General features: G+C 60.0%; 1 protein-coding gene across 3 annotated transcripts in view; it reads right to left on the bottom strand.

Moving 5' to 3' along the window:
* Positions 1–16,372, bottom strand: part of Galnt9 (polypeptide N-acetylgalactosaminyltransferase 9) — a 62,910-nt gene that overhangs the window by 22,360 nt on the left and 24,178 nt on the right. For all 3 annotated transcript variants that reach the window (XM_058579746.1, XM_058579745.1, XM_046445978.2), the window contains exons 2-5: positions 13,558–13,738; positions 7,254–7,420; positions 6,283–6,457; positions 4,634–4,831 (exon numbers count right to left, since the gene is read on the bottom strand). In XM_058579746.1, coding sequence (XP_058435729.1) covers positions 4,634–4,831; positions 6,283–6,457; positions 7,254–7,420; positions 13,558–13,738 — 721 coding nt within the window. The remainder of the gene's footprint in view (positions 1–4,633; positions 4,832–6,282; positions 6,458–7,253; positions 7,421–13,557; positions 13,739–16,372) is intronic.

Here is a 16,372-nt window from a genome sequence, read left to right as displayed (position 1 = left end):
TGATTACAGAAAACAGCAGAGCTGACTCTGTGAGGGGTTCTAAGGTTGGGGGTCCCCAGGTAGGGGGTCCCTGGTCTTTACAGGACACCCTCTCCTCTAGGCCGCTCCATGGCATTTAGGGAGACGGCAGGACACAGCTGTGGCCCCCGGGTCCTGGCTGGTTCAGCTGCTTGCCTGACCCTCGGCCCCCGGCCTCCAGCTACTGTCCTTTGACAAGCCTCCAGGCTCAGCCAGACCCCTGTTGTTTCAATGTTGAATGTAGAATCAACCCAGCTGCCCATCGACGGGTGATGGATGAACCAGCAGTGCTTTGTCCATACAATGGAGTATAAAAAATGGGCCTTCCCACCAAGAATCAGGCAAAGCCAAGGAGCCACCAGTACAGAAACAGAGTTTGAGTGGCCACCTTGATTTCCTGGATCAAGCCGTGTCTGAGTGCCACTTGAATCCCTCATTTTGAGCAGTTGGTTTGAATCCGGTGTCTGCCTCACCTTTGCTGGCCATGGGGGATGCAGAGCTGGACATCAGTGTTAACTTCTCCCTGGTGCCATGTCTTAGGCCTCACCTGCAGTTCCTGGGCATGGGGCTAGTTTGTCTTCTCTGCCCTCCTGCAGGCCTCCTGAGCACACCTGTGTACAACTACAGGGGACCTGCCAGATGTCAGCCGGTGCCCAGTATTGGGTACGGCCAGATGGGCTCACTTTCTGCCTCATCTTGTGCCCTCTGACCTGCCAGAGGCTGAGCACTTGGCGCTTTTGGGGAGGCGAGGTCTTCTGCCCACTCAGCCACGCAGGCCACGGTGCCAGGTGGGCACAAGTGAGACTCACGGTGGAGGTGGAGCTGCTGGTCTGGGAGGAGGGCCCTTGGGATGCTGTCAGGGGACTGCAGGTTTGCAGCTTGAGCCCAGGGGGCCTGGTCACACGCACCAGCGGGAAGCTATGTCCACTGCAGGGTGCGGTTGTGGCCAGCAGAGCAGAGGCCCTGGTCTGCATCTTCCAGCTCGGGGGCCCCAGCCATCAACCCAACGCAGTGTGACGTCAGCGGCATGGGCAGGCTGTGTGCACAGGTGTGTTTGTGCACTCGGGGCCACACACAGGGAGCAGTGGGAGCCACCCCTTCGCGCCCTTCGACATGACCTGGTTCCTGACCTGTGAATTCTGCAGCTGCTGCCCTTAGAGGGGTGAAGGAAGAGCTGGGGTCACAATAGTTAAGCCAGGGGGCAAGAGGCCAGCAGATGGACGGGTGCTGGGCGGGAGCTGGGGTTGGGACGGGCTGGGGCTGACCCTGGACACCATGTTGCAGGCCTCTGTCCAGGGAGAATCCATGTGACAGTTTCTGTGTGTCTCCCGGGTAGGGCTGGCCTTGGCCTCTGGGGTTTGCTCCTCCAGCCTTGAGCTCCTGCCCCAAGAGCCCATCCCTGCAGTCACTTGGGGGCCCACTTCATCTCCTGAGGGACAGGTGCTGGCTAGACACAGAGGCAAGTCGGGGTCCTGACCCCAAAGGCCACCTCAGACTGGAGCTGGAGGGAGGGGCTGGGGTCCCGACGCCTTGGGGAACTGTCCTGGGGTCTCAGGTTTGCAGTTGTGCCACAGGCCAGCCTGGGCCCTGAGCGATGCTTCCTGCTTCATGCTCCATGGACAGCCCAGCAGGGCCTGAACTCGGCCGGCCAGCATCTGCATCGTGAGGCAGCCACCCCAGGAGCAAGCCCAGGCAGGCCCACCCTCCACCCAGGACTCCCGGGCGAGCCCTGCTCCTCCCCACGGGAAGGGAAGGCTGGCCCTCCTGCCTGTGCTCAGGGGTGCATAGCCCCCAAGGCCAAGCCTGGGTTCCTCCTGTTTCTCCTTGTGCACGGCGCAGGGAGGCAGCCCATAGATCTTCAGTGTCGCTTCTGCTGGCCTTCAGGGACAGTGGGAACTTAGCCGTCCTCATAGGCTCATCCAGCACTGGCCTGGGAGCAGGTCCACCTGGCTGGTTCCTCGCAGCCCTTAGGGGAGGCATCCTGGGGGGGTGCCAAAGGGTCTTTCTGGGTAACTGGGCCCATGGTCATGTTGAAGGATGAACCAGGCCAGAGATGCTGGGGATGGCCATTCCCAGAGCACCAGAGCCACGTGGGTGACCGGAGCTCTTTCCTCTTGAGGCTGTGACTTGCTTCTGGCCGAGGCTGCTTGGCCGCCCCGGCTAGGCCTGCAGGCCCCACTCCTGATGGAGACCCGAGCCTTCCCCAAGTGAGGCTCGTGGCATATCCCTCCCTGGGCCTGGCCTGGCCCACTCCTCTCTCCACCACCTCTCCATGTCGTCCACCCTCAGGAGACACCAGGTGTGCATCAGAGTCAATAGACACCCTGTGAAGTGTCAAGGGTCGGTGCAGGTGACCAGGGCCACCGGAGCCTCGGTGGGATGGACAGAGCTGCGGAAGTCCCAGCTCTAAGTGAGGCCGGTATGGCTCTGGTCCGGCATGTCCACCAGCAAGGTCCAGGGTCCTGGGGATCCTCGCTCTCCCCTGTGCTGCACAGACCCCCAGGACAGCTCTTGGGAGAACCCAGAGGGTTCCAGCACAGGGGGGCTGCTGGATGGTCCCTGTCAGTGGGCAATGGACAGTGTTTCCAGCATGAAGCCAGTGATGTCTGACCGGGCCCACCTTGTCATGGCCCTTGGGATCTCTTCCACTGAGGCCCTCATGAATGATCAGCTGTGGCCGTCCCTGAACAAGCTCCTTGGGAGCTGTTTTCTCTGGACAGGGCAGACCGGCTCCCCACAGGAGTGTGTGGCTCTGTTGAGATGCCGCTGCCCTCCCAGTGCTGCCCAGAGGCCGAGCCTCGCGGGCCCTGGCCCTCAGCACAGCTGGGCAGGTAGTGGCTCTGGGCAGGGCACAGCTTGCCTTCCCAGGACTGCTGTGTCAGTGTCCTTCCGGGAGCCATGGCAGAGAGCCCACCTTCTTGGGGCCAGGTTTCCCTCTTCTCTGGTTGGCTGCATCCTTGGGGTTTAAGGGCTCCCCAGGTGACGCAAATGAGACCAGTTTGGGACCTGCTGCTGCCCAGGACTGGGAGTTGGGTCCCCTGCATTAAACTGGTTTATAAAATTGAACACAAGATGTTTGTCTTGCTGCTAAGGAGGATTGTCAAGTGTGTCTTGGAAGAGAAAAAGCACCCTCAAGCTGCCACCCTGCTCCAGGGAGTCCCCAGGGTCCCCAGGTGCATTTATGCTGGGATCAAGCTCTGCCATGAGCTGCCCCGGCTAGCAGCTGCCCCTGTGGCTCTCCCGGAGGACCAGCTCCCAAGGGTGGAGCCGTGGGGGGCCCTGGGCACTTGCTCCAGCCCCGGAGCCTCCTTAGTCCTGCTCTTTGGAGCACCTTCCTCCACAGTGGAAGTGGTTTTCCCCTCGTTGGGACATGAAGTGTGGCTCAGCCTGGTTGGATCATCTCCCAACGCCCGACCCCCTGAGCATCGGGGTGCCCTTTGGCAGCTCTTGGTTGATGGAGGGTGGATGCCCTCCAGGCCTGAGGAGACTGGCTTGGGCTTCCCATCATCTGCAGGCCAGAATATCCCCATCAGACAGCCCCTGCAAGACCCTCCTATGTGAGGACGGTGTCAGGTGCCACTCATGGCAAAGTGGCCTGGGTCAGCAGGGACAGGGGAGGTAGGGGTCCTGGCCACCCCCTGAGATCCTAGCCCCAGGGGAGGCCTGGCAAGGTGAGCAGAGACTGACTGGGCGCAGTGGGGTCCACAGGTCCACAGGCTACAGGTGAGCACGGGCACCCTGATGGGTCCCCAGGAGGAGGAGGTGGGATGCACCACAGAGGGACAGGTCAGGAGGAGCGTGCCTTCTCCCCAGCAGCTGCTGTAACTGACCTGGTACAGGGAAGGGCTGGGTGTGTGCAACCCGTCCAGCTCCCTCTGCCCTGGGGGCCCGCCTGTCTGTGAGGTCCAGTCTGAAGGCCCATGTCTACACCAGACAGAGCCACAGCTTGGCAGGACCAGCCAGGGTGGGGGCTGCAGAAGCCACCTGGACCCCAAAACCCCTGTGGACAGCTGCCTCTCCATAGGGCCTAGGGGAGGCCTAGAGCAGCCTGACCCTGCCTCTGGGGAATGCTGGGTCGTGCACGCGGGTAGGGCTACAGTCCCGCTGCAGTCCAAGGAACCATGCAGATGAAACAGGTGTCCTGCAGGGCCATCTGCGGGGTCCCATTAAACAGTGGTCTGTCTTCAGCACACATCACCAACGCCCATGCCCACTGCTTCCTGTACTGCCCCGGGCCCTCGGTGGCCCTCCTCCTCCTCCCTCTGCCCCTCCCTCCTCCTCCCTCCATCTCCCTTCTCCTCCTCCCTCCATCTCCCTTCTCCTCCTCCCTCCATCTCCCTCTTCCTCCTCCCTCCATCTCCCTCCTCCTCTTCCCTCCATCTCCCTCCTCCTCCTCCCTCTGCCCCTCCCTCCATCTCCCCTTCCTCCTCCTTCTTCCTCTGCTCCTCCCTCCTCCTCCTCCCTCTGCCCCTCCCTCCTCCTCTCTCTGTCCCTCCCTCCTCCTCCCTCCATCTCCCCTCCCTCCTCCTCCCCTCGGTTCCCCTCCCTCCCTGCTCCCTTCCTGCCCCACCTGGCTCTGCCCTGGCTCCTTAGGGTGGGTCTCCCCGCTGCTCACCTGATGGGTGCCGCCTCATCCCCACGGTCCAGCCAGTCCTGGGGTGGGATGATGTACATGCACCAGAGCCCCCAGTTGTAGCCGTGGGCGGCGCTGGCGTACTGCTGCACCTCGAAGGTGCTGTACTTGATGTTGTCGATGGCCGGCAGGACGATGCGCCTCCGGTCCTCCCGGATGCGCAGGAGGGCAGGCTCGGCCCTGTGGGGGATGAGCCTGTGAGCCCTGGCCTGTCCTCGCCCCACCCATCGTCTTCCTGGGGCGACTCTAAATGGCTGTCCTGTCATCAGAGTGCTGTGGGCTCAGCCCCTCAACCTGGCCCACTCTTGCCTGCTCCCTGCACCTGTGGAAGGACCCCCTTTGCACCGAGGCCCCGTACCTGCCATGCCTGCCCTAGACCCTGGACACACTCCTGATCCATGCCTCTTGCCACTCACTGAAGGGCCCCGAGCAGTGTGCAGTGCCCCACCTGCACGACAGGCCCTGTGGAGTGGGGAGGGGACGTCAGTGTCTTAGAAGGTGAGGGGCTTGGTGGAGTAGCAGGGGGGGGGGCAACTGGGAGCCATGGTTTTGAGTGGGTGTTCGGTGTGGGTGCTCTGGGCCACGATGGAGGAGTGGGAGTTGAGGGAGCGCCTCAGGGGCCCTGGCACCTACCTGCTGTGGCGGGGAGCCGGCCCAGGCTGGGCAGGAGAGGGCCAGCGGCAGGTGGTGAGGGCAGAGAGGAAAGGGCGGGAGGACACAGGCTGTCCAGCTGCTCACGGCCAACAGCTCCAGGGCAGGGGCAGCCTTCCCTGGGCCTCGCCGCCTGCCCACGAGGCCTGTGTCTGAGATCCCACTGTGCGGGAGCCACTGGCAGAGCAGCCTGGGGCACCCGTCAGCAGCCCCTGCCTGCTGAGCTGGGAGCTGCCCCTGGAGCTGGCCTGACTCGCTGCTGGTGGAGGCTGATGAGCTGCTGGCAGTTTTGGCAGTGGCTACTGGGGAGGGGGGTACTTGGCAGGTGGTCACTGCAGGTCAGCAGTGGGAACTGGATCCCAGGTAAAGTGCCTGTTGGTGGGCTTCCTACAGGTGTGGGTGGATGCCCCTCATCATCCACACCAACATTTGAGGTCGTCACCACCTGCCCCTCCACCCCAGTGTGGGTCACTCAAGGGACCAGGGACACCATGCTGGGCTTCTCCAAGGTTCTGGGCAGGGCAAGCGAGCAGCTCCTGTCCCCACCAGTGCCCTGCCCACAGACCTGCACTCCTGCTGCTCTCAGGGGGATGGGACAGGACAGGCCCTGCCTCTCTGGTCCCAGGAGCCCTGGCCTGCGGGTGGGCGGAGGCCCCTAAAGCCGTCCTGACTCCCGCTAGCCAGCCACCTGACGTCCCCTCCAGCCCCCTCCTGCTCGCTCACAGAAACTGCTGCATGAGAAGCAGCTTGGGCCCTTTGACCTGAGATCTCCCATGAGGATGGGAACTTGCCCCCTCCTGTGCAGAGTGGCCAGGCCTCTAGGGCTCTCTGAGCACCTCTGGTGACTGTCCTGGGCCTGTGGACTACACGGCCATGCAGCAGCCTGGCCCTGGTCTTGGGTGTGCCTGTTCCTTATCTGAAGACCCCACGGGGATGCATACCATGTCCCCCAGCCCACAGAGTGACCAGTAGGCTCTTACCAGCCAGTGTTGAACTCCACGTGGGCATCGAAGAAGCCGACCACAGGGGCCGTGGCCACCTTCCAGCCCTGCAGCCGTGCGCGGATCAGGCCTTCCCGCCGGCTGTTGCGAACGACCTTCACCAGGCCAGGGTACCTCCGGTGGACGTACTGGTCCAGGTTGAACTTGAGCTCCACTGTGGGAGAGAGATGCCTCAGAGCACTGCTCAGAAGGGCCAGGCCACCAGCCCACGGCTTGGCCCAACTGACGTCTCATGGATGTTCTCTGAAGCCCCCAGGGGCTGGGGACCCCCAAGGAGCAGAACGGGTTGGTTCCAGGGAGAGCCGTGACTGAGAATCAAGGGCAGCCCAGAGGGAGGCAAGCTGGGGGTGGAAAGCAGACTCAACTGTTGAGCCGTAAGAAAGACCCGAGGGCTACAGGTGAGTGGACAGCAATGGCCCAGCCACACAGGAGCACTACACAGCTGTGAAGAGGGAGGAATGGGCCCAGTGCAGCCTGGACCAGCCCCAGCACAGTGTGCCTTAATATAAGCTGACCACTGGAGGACACATCCAGCATGAGTCCACTTACAGGAGGCCCAAGAGAAGCAAGTCCTAGAGGGACAGCAGGACAGGATAGCAGGACGGGACAGCAGGGGCTGGGGGTGGCGGGGCTGCAGTTTAGGAAGATGGAGAGTTCCCAAGGGGGGTGGCCATGGCTGCCCCAGCAGCACCCTCAAGATGGCCGGCTCTACATGCATTCTGCCACAGTTCATAAAAAAGGCACGAAGCACCACACGATGAGCTGGAGTGGCCCTGATTCCTGTGTCCTCGTGAGAAGAAGGGACACAGACCAGGGGAGCAGCAGATGAGTGTGGCCTGAGCACGAGCACCGAGGGCCAAGGGTATAGCCACTCACCCTGGACTGTGGCTCCTGCCCCCCAAGGGAGGACCCTGCTGCCTGTCTGCCCACAGCGCCCACAGCTCCCTCACCATTGTCACTGTTGTCATCCACCAGGATGACCTCCTTCAGCAGCTGGGAGGGTGTGTGGTTGACCACGCTGTGCACGGAGCGCAGGATGACGGACAGCGCCTCGTTGACGAAGATGAAGACCACGGAGACCTGGGGCAGGTCGCCTGAGTAGGTCAGCTGTCTGCACCTGTGGGGCAGGTGGTTGGTGTGGGCAAGGCATCCTGGGCTCTTCGCACCCTGCAGCCAGGGGACCAAGCATGACATCCCAGGGGCCACCCCTGAGCTGCGGCAGCTACTTCCTGCTGATGGTGTGGGTGACACCGAGCCCTTCTGCAGCCTGGGGACAGGGAGCCGAGGCCCCTCTACGCAGCCCTGCTGGGCCTGAGCCTCAGAGCCACTCAGGTCTTGAGCCAGACGGGCAGCGCTGACTGCAGAGTCACACGCCCAGTCAGGCCTGGCCCCCGGTGTGATGAGAGGGCTGCAGGGGGCCTCAGAGTCCGCCTGACCTGGAGTCAGGAGGGACAGCGGAGGGCACCAGGGCCAGTCTGAGGAGGTGATGACACTGACGGAGCAGTGAGCCAAATCACAGGGGTGCTGGGGATAGCAGCACCCAGCCCATGGTGGGAAGTAAAGATAGGATGAGAGGGGAACAGAAGCAGGGCTGCCAGGTGACACAAGATGGAAGGAGTGTCAGGGGCGCTGGCCGCACAGCAGAGCCAGTGACCCAGACTCCAAAAAGTGCAGAGGCTGTTGAGAAAGTTCAGCAGGTGTGTGCACACACACATGCATGTCATGTACACGCACACGCAGCACACATACACACATGCTTGTACATGCACATGCTCACGAGCATATCACACACACATACATGTACACACACACACACGAACACACCACACACATACATATACATGCACACCCACACACGATGCACACACACCACACGTGAACACACTTGCACCTGTCGCACACAGTGTGGACAAGGTGGCTTTGGATTTGAGAACTTAACACACGGGAAGAATGACCAGGGGAACGCCTCCTCCAGGAACTGGAGGCAGCACAGCGTGGGGACAGAGATGGGGACAGGGGCAGGGTATGTGTGTGCACCTGGCCCTGCAGCAGCTGGGAAACACTGTTGAGAGAATGGGGACTTGGTGACAGGAAGGGCAGCACAGCCTCCTGGTGGAGAGCAAAGGCTGGGACACAGGAGCCCGGGCACGGGAGGCCTCCCAAGGCTGCGGCTGCTCTGATGCCCACAGAGCACTGGGGACGGGATCGTGTGCACAGCACCGAGGCTTAGCAGCCCTCTCCAAGGCACGCGGGGCCTCTGCGTCCACCTCCTCACAGGACACTGGCCACGCTGGGCCTGGCCCCCACCCTAAGTGATCCACCCACAGCAGCCTCAGCCTAAGGAGAGCACGTCCCGTCCTGGTGGCCGGGACATGGCTCAGTGCAGAAAGCAGGAGCACTTGCTCCACACGTGGGGAGGGACGGCCAGGGGTCGCCCAGCCTGGCTAGCAGCACAGGGGCCACACCTGCTCTGCATGGACCAGGCTTCCAATCCTCCTGGCCACCAGAAAGGCCCAAGACACCTGCTCCAAGGACAAGGATGCTCCCCAGCCCCACCCAGCAGCCTCTCCTCCAAGTGCAAACCCTGCAGGTCACCAGGCAGTGATATGGGCCGTGGACCCCCACCAGGGAGGTCTCATCACTCAGAAAAATGCTTTCTGACAAGAAGACTCCACCCCACTTTTCAGTGAGGAAGAAGTTTGCTCGGTTCATGCACTCACAGCACAGGTAGAATGGTGCTGTGGCTCCTTAGGGCTTAGGCAGGAGCTGCTGCCTGCAGGAAAGGACCCTGCGAGCCCAGAGCCAACCCGGGGGGCTGCCGTGCACCCAGGGGCCACTGTGACAGGGGACACTGGGTGATGGGGGGCACCTGATGACTGGGGGACCTGGTGATGGGGGCACCGTATGATGGGGGCATCATGTGACAAGGGTTGGTCCCATGTGACAGGGCACCTGGTGATGAGGGTGCCTGGTGAAGGGGGTGCCTGGTGACGAGGGGGGCCTCTATGTGGCCACATCTCTGTGCCTCACCTGGCGTCTCGTCTTGGCTTCCTGACCCAAGCCATCGCCTCCTGCCTGGGTCCCTCATTTGTGTGACGGGCAGGATCTCTTCCCAGATCAGATGTGTGCAAGGATGATGGCCACCCAGCAGGCCCAGCACTCCCTGCCCCATGAGGCCTCTCTGTCATGATCAGCCCTGGGTCTTCGCTGAGGGTGGACACAGCTGATTGACTCTCACTCCCTGCCCTCCTGGGCTGGGAGCTACAGGGCCTCCTGGGCGTGGCCCTGGGCATGAAGAACTGCCAGCCAGTGAGGATGAGCCATGGAGAGTGTGATGTGGTGCCCTGGAGCCCTCTGACCTCACAGGCTGGGGGGCAGGGGACCCTGCTTCTCGCCTGCAGGGCACCCACCAGCCACCTTGCCACTGAGAGGCTCGCTCTGCCCAGGAAATTCCCAGAACATGGAGCACCTCTTCTTCAAGGTCTGAGCGGCCCTCACCCCACAACAGGCTGCCTTCCCTGCAGGAAGCCATCTTGCTGCAAGACTTCTCCCAGGTTACTCAGACAGAGGCCTCTGTGCTCCTGGCTACTGGGGAAGAGCAGGGTGACGGGACCTTCCAGATGAACTCTCCCAGCCTGCCCAGGAGGGCATGGGTATGGATGCCCACAGACTGGCAAAGGCAGGTCTGCCGGCTTGGGCAAAGGGGTTTGCTGCTTGTCCACAGAAGTCTGGACTGTGTTTGGTCTCAGCCTGGCGTGGCCCGCAGCCCAAAGGCTACCTGCAGGATGCAGCCACACATGGGGCACATTTTCAAGGTGCCCAGTCCTCCTGGCCACCTATCGGAGCAGTCTGCTGTCATGATGAAGACCAGAAAGAGGAGAGGCGTCTTCAGCAGCTTTCTTCTCCGAGTTGGTCACGAGGAGCCGTTCCCAGCCCTCGAAGTCACCCTCCACCAAACCTGCCCTTGCTAGGCTGATAGCGGAGCCCTGAGCCCCTCAGAGCGGAAACGATCAATATGCCCCGAGACTACGTTGGCCACCAGAGTGTCCCCGCTGGGCCGAGCACGGTCCTAGGGCAGCTTCTTCCTTTCTGGCACAGCTTAATTGGGATTCACGCTTCCTCTCAGATCCCGCAGGCCATCTGATAGCTGAGGCCACGTTATGTGCTTTGTGGCCTAATTAGAGCCGCGGTTTAATTAGAAAATCTCTCTAGCTGCAGACAAAGGGAAATCAAGTGGCATCCACTAGGAAAGGCGCAGCGGCTGCCACTGAGCGGGTGGCGCTGCGGTGGGGACTACGCGTGTGCGCAGGCACATGCGCCCTAGCCCCGGCCTGTGCTCCGTGGGCAGTTCTGACCAGCCGCTGAGGGAGCAAGGTCCTGAAATGAGATCTGAAGCTTCTGTAGGCAGGACTCAGTTTGTGCTGCTCCCCATGTCCCCTGCTGGGGCTTCTGCGCCAGGTGTAGCTACCAAGGCTACAGGTCAGAGCTGCTCCCACTCACCCCCACCTGGAGGTCCACGGCTTTCCTCTTGGGCCCAGCCTGGAGCTGGTGGCTCCACACCTGCTTCTGTGTATTCTGTCACGGTTTCTGAGGTCAGGACTTTGGGCTGAGTCGGGGGATGCCTGTGGTTGTCAGGAGCAGGTAGCACAGGGCGGCAGGGCTGGGCAGCTGGGATGGCCCACGACTCCCTGTCTGTCCCAGGGCCAGTTCATATGTGCTCTCCTGTGCACTGGTCCCACTTCCTCACTGGGCGGTGGCTTTAGAGCCCTTGGGTGGCTCCCACGGCCATTCTCTGGGGCCAAGCAGGGCAGAAGAAGCATGGCCTCTCCAGCTGACCCTGGGGGTCCTAGGCAACTTCCTGCCCGTTGCCTTCCCAGCTGTTTCCTCTGACCCCATGTCCACCCCGTCAGGGCTCCAGGGCGAGCACTTGAGGTCAGCAAAGAAGCACAGCAGTCCAGGGGCATGGCTCCAGGGGCACACTTTCTAACCCTCTGGCCCAAATTCACAGGCAGCATCTAACTCTCTGGGTGTGTGGCAGGAGGTGGGGCTCAGGGGGAGAGCACTTGCCTGGGACTCATGAGGCCCTGGGTTCGAGCCTCAGCACCACATAAAAATAAAAAAATAAAGGTATTATGTTAACTAAAACTAAAAACCAAACAAACTACTTAAAACAAAGCCTCCAGTAAAAGAACCAGGCACCAAAGATACCAGTTATTTGGGACTTAAAAATAGCCTGGTATACAGCGCACAGTGGCCATGCCTATGAGCCCTGGCAGGGCACCGGGCTCCACCCACCCTGCCAGCTGTGGGTTGCCACCCACGCACCTGCTGGATCAGCAGTGGGAGGAAAGCTGTCACCTGGTGCACTAGGCCTGCAGGGCAGCAGCCTGACTTTTCCAGAAACTGGTTTCTACTGAAGGTCTGCTGGCCTCTGCCCCCAGCTCCAGTTCCCAGGGGAGCATGTGACCAATAGGTGAGCTCTGGTCCAGGCTGCTGGCTGTGATTGGTTCCCGGATGGGCACATGACCCAACATGGGCCAATGAGACTCTGGCCTGAGACTTCTGCTGGGTTGTTCCTCCCTCCTGCCCAGCCTGAGCTGGAGGCCAAGAGGTTCCACTGCGCTAGAGCTTGCCTGGGCTGGGCCAGCTCTTCTGTGGGTGGCAGCTGAAGCTCCTACTCTTCCCATCCTGCTGGGAACCTTACAGATTGGCTGCCTGGGCTGCTTCTTGCAGGATCCCTTCCCATCTGGCTTCTGCTGGGTGGGGTCCACAGGAGAAGAAACTCAAGGTGAGGGGTGTCAGGGACTTCTCGTCCCTCCCCACCTTCCCATGTCTTGAAAGTGATGTCTTCTTCCCCACAGAGCTCCCAGCTCTCATCGGGCCCCAGTAATGCTATTTCTGTGCTGTCCCTTAATGCCTTGGACAGACCAGCTTCTCCAAATTGCTGATCCCTGGCTGGTTCATGTCCCTTATGGTTTTCCCATCAGAAACATGTGCACATTCACATGTACACACACATGTACACACACGTGCACACACATGCACACACAGACACATGTACACACAGGCCAGCTGACTCATGGCGGGTCCTGGGCCACCTCTGTGACTGCTGCCACATTGGGCACCTCTGCATTCCTTCTTATTGAGCTTTTAAAAACTGTCCTGTTTTAAACTCAAGTACAGTTTTTACTCAAAAGAAATTTGTATCTCATCCCTTCACGGAGGCCAGCCTTGTCTGTGCTGACCAGGGGTGACCATGAGGTCAACACACTGACACCCAGTCACACCATTGTCCTCAAATGGCTGCAGTAGCTACACCTCCACCTGGGCTCCACTCTCCCTTTCTGAGGGACTCCAGGGTGTGCATGGACCGTTCCCAGGTGGACCAGGACCAGGCACCTTCTCAGGCCTCACCCTCCACCCTGATGGCCTGCCCCCTCCCCACAAGCCCTGCATGAGAATCCTGGTCTCCAGGTCCAGGTGGAGGGAGTTCCTCAAAAAGGCAGGAAACGGACCCCTCCTCCTCATCTGCCTGTCCTTTGGCATTGCTCCAGGGGACAGGAAGGTCACCAAGCCTCTACCTGCCACTGAGTCCTGGTACCCAGGGCAGAGGGTTCCATCCTGCTAGGCTCTGCAGATGGGAGGAACGGCCTACCTGCCAGTGGCCTCCAGGCCTGGCTGGCATCCCCTTCCCAGGCACCCCAGCTTGGCCCCTCCAGGCAGCCTGTGTGGCTTTGCCACAGCTGTAAGGATTGAGGGCTGGTAGGACTCTGTCCTCAGGGATTTTCTGAGGCTGCTGTGGCTTCAGGGTGGTGGGACAAGGGGTCATCGCCCACTGAGGGCAGGCAGTGTCTCAGACAGGACACATGGGCTCACACCAGCGTGGCAGTGGCTGTGGCGAAGCCCCCAGAAGCCAGCGGGAGGAGCAGGCCAGGTGGGGCCAGGCAGGGGCCACAGACTGACCACAGGACCTCAGCCAGCACGGCGACCTCTCCACCCCGACTTCCATTCTGAGGGAGGGGTGTGGCCTGTGGCCGGGCAGGAAGAGGGTGGCCATGGCCAGAGAACTCCAGAGACAGAGGGAGACAGAGATCAAGAGAAAAGAGACAGAGAAGAACTGGAGGGAGAGACAGAGTGACAAGAAGGAGGAGGAGGCGAGGGTGGGGTGGCAGCAGGTGGCCCTGCAGGCCCCTCCCCCATGATGGCTCCTCAGCAGGGCAGCACATGGCCAGCTGGCTGGCCCTTGGCACTCACTTTTTGGGCCTGTAGTCGGGGATGGTCCTGTCCAGGGAGATGCGGTCGCTGAGCTGGGCATTGTAGCCATACTCCTCGTACTTGCCTTCCCTCTCCTGGCTGTCCTCCTGCAGAGTGGCCGCCACACCTCCCTGACCCAGGCCACCCGGCCCCTCTACCAGGCCGATGGGTTTTGCAAGACCTGGAGGGGCACAAGGGAGGGTGGGTCAGGCAGAGTCCAAGGTGCCCCACAGACACCCACCTCCCCTCAGTCCCTCTCCATTCCCGATTCCAACGCCACCCCTTAGAAAAGACCGGACTGTGGTCAGGAAGAACAGGCCCACAGGAGCTAGGTGGGACAAGCAGGGGGCACCAGGTGTCAAGGGCAGCACCTCTGTGACACTGCAGGTGGCTGCAGGTCACCACCCACTGCGCTGAGCCTGCTGTAGTCAATTATCCTGCTCAGGTTGTTAAGCATGTATCAATATTGGCTTATCACATTAACATCAGAATCAATAATGGCACGGGGCACAGAGTCTGTGGACCTCTCAGAGGTACGTCAGACCAGCAACCATGTGTCAGTACCTCAGACCAATAACCAGTACTTCAGAGCAGCAATCATGCATCAGTACTTCACACGAGATCGGGTGCGTTCAGGGTGATATGGCCGTAGACTTGCATCAGTACTTTAGAGCAGCAACCATGTGTCAATAAGCTCAGACTATCAAGAGTATCAGTATGCTCAGATTAGCAACCATGTATCAATATGCTCACACTGGAACCATGCATTAATATGCTCAGACTAGAAACTATGTATCAATATGCTCAGACTAGCAACTATGTATTAATATGATCTGCCCAGCAATCATGTATCAATATGCTCAGACTAGCAACCATGTGTCAATACCTCAGACCAGGTATCAATATGCTCACACTGGAACCATTCATCAATATGCTCAGACTAGCAACCATGTATCAATATGCTCAGACCAGCAACCATGTATCAGTTCACTCAGACTAGCAACCATGTGTCAATACCTCAGACCAGCAACCATGTATCAATATGCTCAGACCAGCAACCATGTATCAATACCTTAGACTAGCAACCGTATATCAACGCTCAGGTCAGCAATGCTCAGTGTGGATATCAGATATTGGCTCAGGTTGTTAAGCATGTATCAATATTGGCTTATCACATTAACATCAGAATCAATAATGGCATGGGGCACAGAGTCTGTGGACCTCTCTGTACTCTGAGCTTATTTGGTCTATAAACCTGCAACTGTCTGAAAAGCAAAGACTAGTGTATTGATGTTAAAAAAAAAAATTAACAATTACAAAGAACTGAGGTAATTGAACTTTCAAAAGCAAAGCAGCTGTTCTCCCAGCCCTGGACAGCATCAGTTCTACCATGCAAACTATTGCAAACCCATGCCTGTCAAGGGAGGCGACTGCTAAGGATGACAGAGACATGTCATCGGGGAGAGAAGCCAGAAGCAGTGGACACTGACCACCAAAAATCAGGAGCACAGGAGCTGCTCTGCAGGTCCCTCAGGGACCAGGCTGACTAGGAATGATCAGGGACTCCCTGGTGACAGACTGGACATCATGGGTGAGAGGGGGCAGGGTGCCTGGGAACACCAGGTTGAAGAAAGATCTAGTCAGTCATTGGAGCCAGGAGGGGGGTCTCAGCTCAGAGCATGGCTCCTAAAGGGACCAGGGCAGTGTCCATAGGCAAGGGCAGCCCTTGCTCTTCCTTTTGGGAGATCTGGACAGCTACTTGGAGTGGATGGTAGGGGGTGGAATGTAAGCCAGAAAAAAAGGCAGAGGGACCTGTCCCTGAGCTGCCACCTGTCAGCTCCTGGAGAGGCCTCTGGTCTTCATCAGGCTGTGGACACGCAAATGCCCACCCTTCATCCTCCAGACCAGGCAGAATGTAGGGTCCAGCCCTGGGGAGGGACTGAAGGCACAGGAGCCTGGACCCTGCTTGTCCAGGGGGCTTCTCTGCTTAGACAGCTAGGGTGTCCCATCTTGTGCATCTCCGTGTTTCCAGGACATTCCACTTCAAATGGGGAAGCAGGGTGGAGGCTTACATAGGGGGGACACACACCGGGTGGGGACTGAAAGGTCAGGGTGCAGAGCTACTCCGTCTCTTACGTTCACTTAGCATTGCTACGTGATGGCCACGCTGTTAGAAAGTCTGTTCTCCACCTTGAAAAGTCTGCAAATGGGGCTCCCAGGGCACGGGTGTCACCACAGAGCCAGTCTCCCTGCCTGGCCAGAGGGGCCCGTCCAGCCTGGGGCTTCCTTTCCATTAAATGTGAAACATGCTGTGTTGAGATCCAGACATCCTGGAGGAACCCGCAGGGTGCCCCTCTGCCAGCCTCGCAGCCCGAGGACTTGGTTCCCCGGCTCTGGTGCTGCCCTCTTGCTCTGGGCACTGCACACAGGAAGCTCTGGGTCCAGCTCTCGCTAGCAGACAATTCCCTGGGCTCCTGGACATGAGAAATGAGCCCCGTCCACTGCCACCTCCGCCTGCGCTGCCGCGTCCCAGCTTCCCTCAGCTGCTGTTATTTTTAGTTATGTGATGGTTGCCTTTGACTGTAGGAGGAATGCGGAGGCTCTGCTCTGGAGGCACCAACCTCTGCCCATTTCCCTGCCAGTGTGGACGTCCCCACCCGCCTGGCCTGCTGGCCACCAGTGCCTCATCCTCCAAGGTCATGGGTAGCTGCAACTGCAACTACCACACCCAAGCTCCACAGGACTTGTCCACAGGTGGATGCTCAGATGAGAGGAGCCCAGCCTGGAGGGACCCCGAGGGGGATCGCAGCTCTGA

Source organism: Marmota monax, unplaced genomic scaffold (genome assembly GCF_021218885.2).
Source record: "Marmota monax isolate L192 unplaced genomic scaffold, Marmota_monax_Labrador192_F-V1.1 WCK01_AAM20220418_F8-fsc00200, whole genome shotgun sequence".
In the NCBI taxonomy this organism is placed as follows: domain Eukaryota; kingdom Metazoa; phylum Chordata; class Mammalia; order Rodentia; family Sciuridae; genus Marmota; species Marmota monax.
The sequence above is the reverse complement of the archived record's forward strand: the minus strand, read 5'-3'. Positions and strand labels throughout refer to the sequence as shown.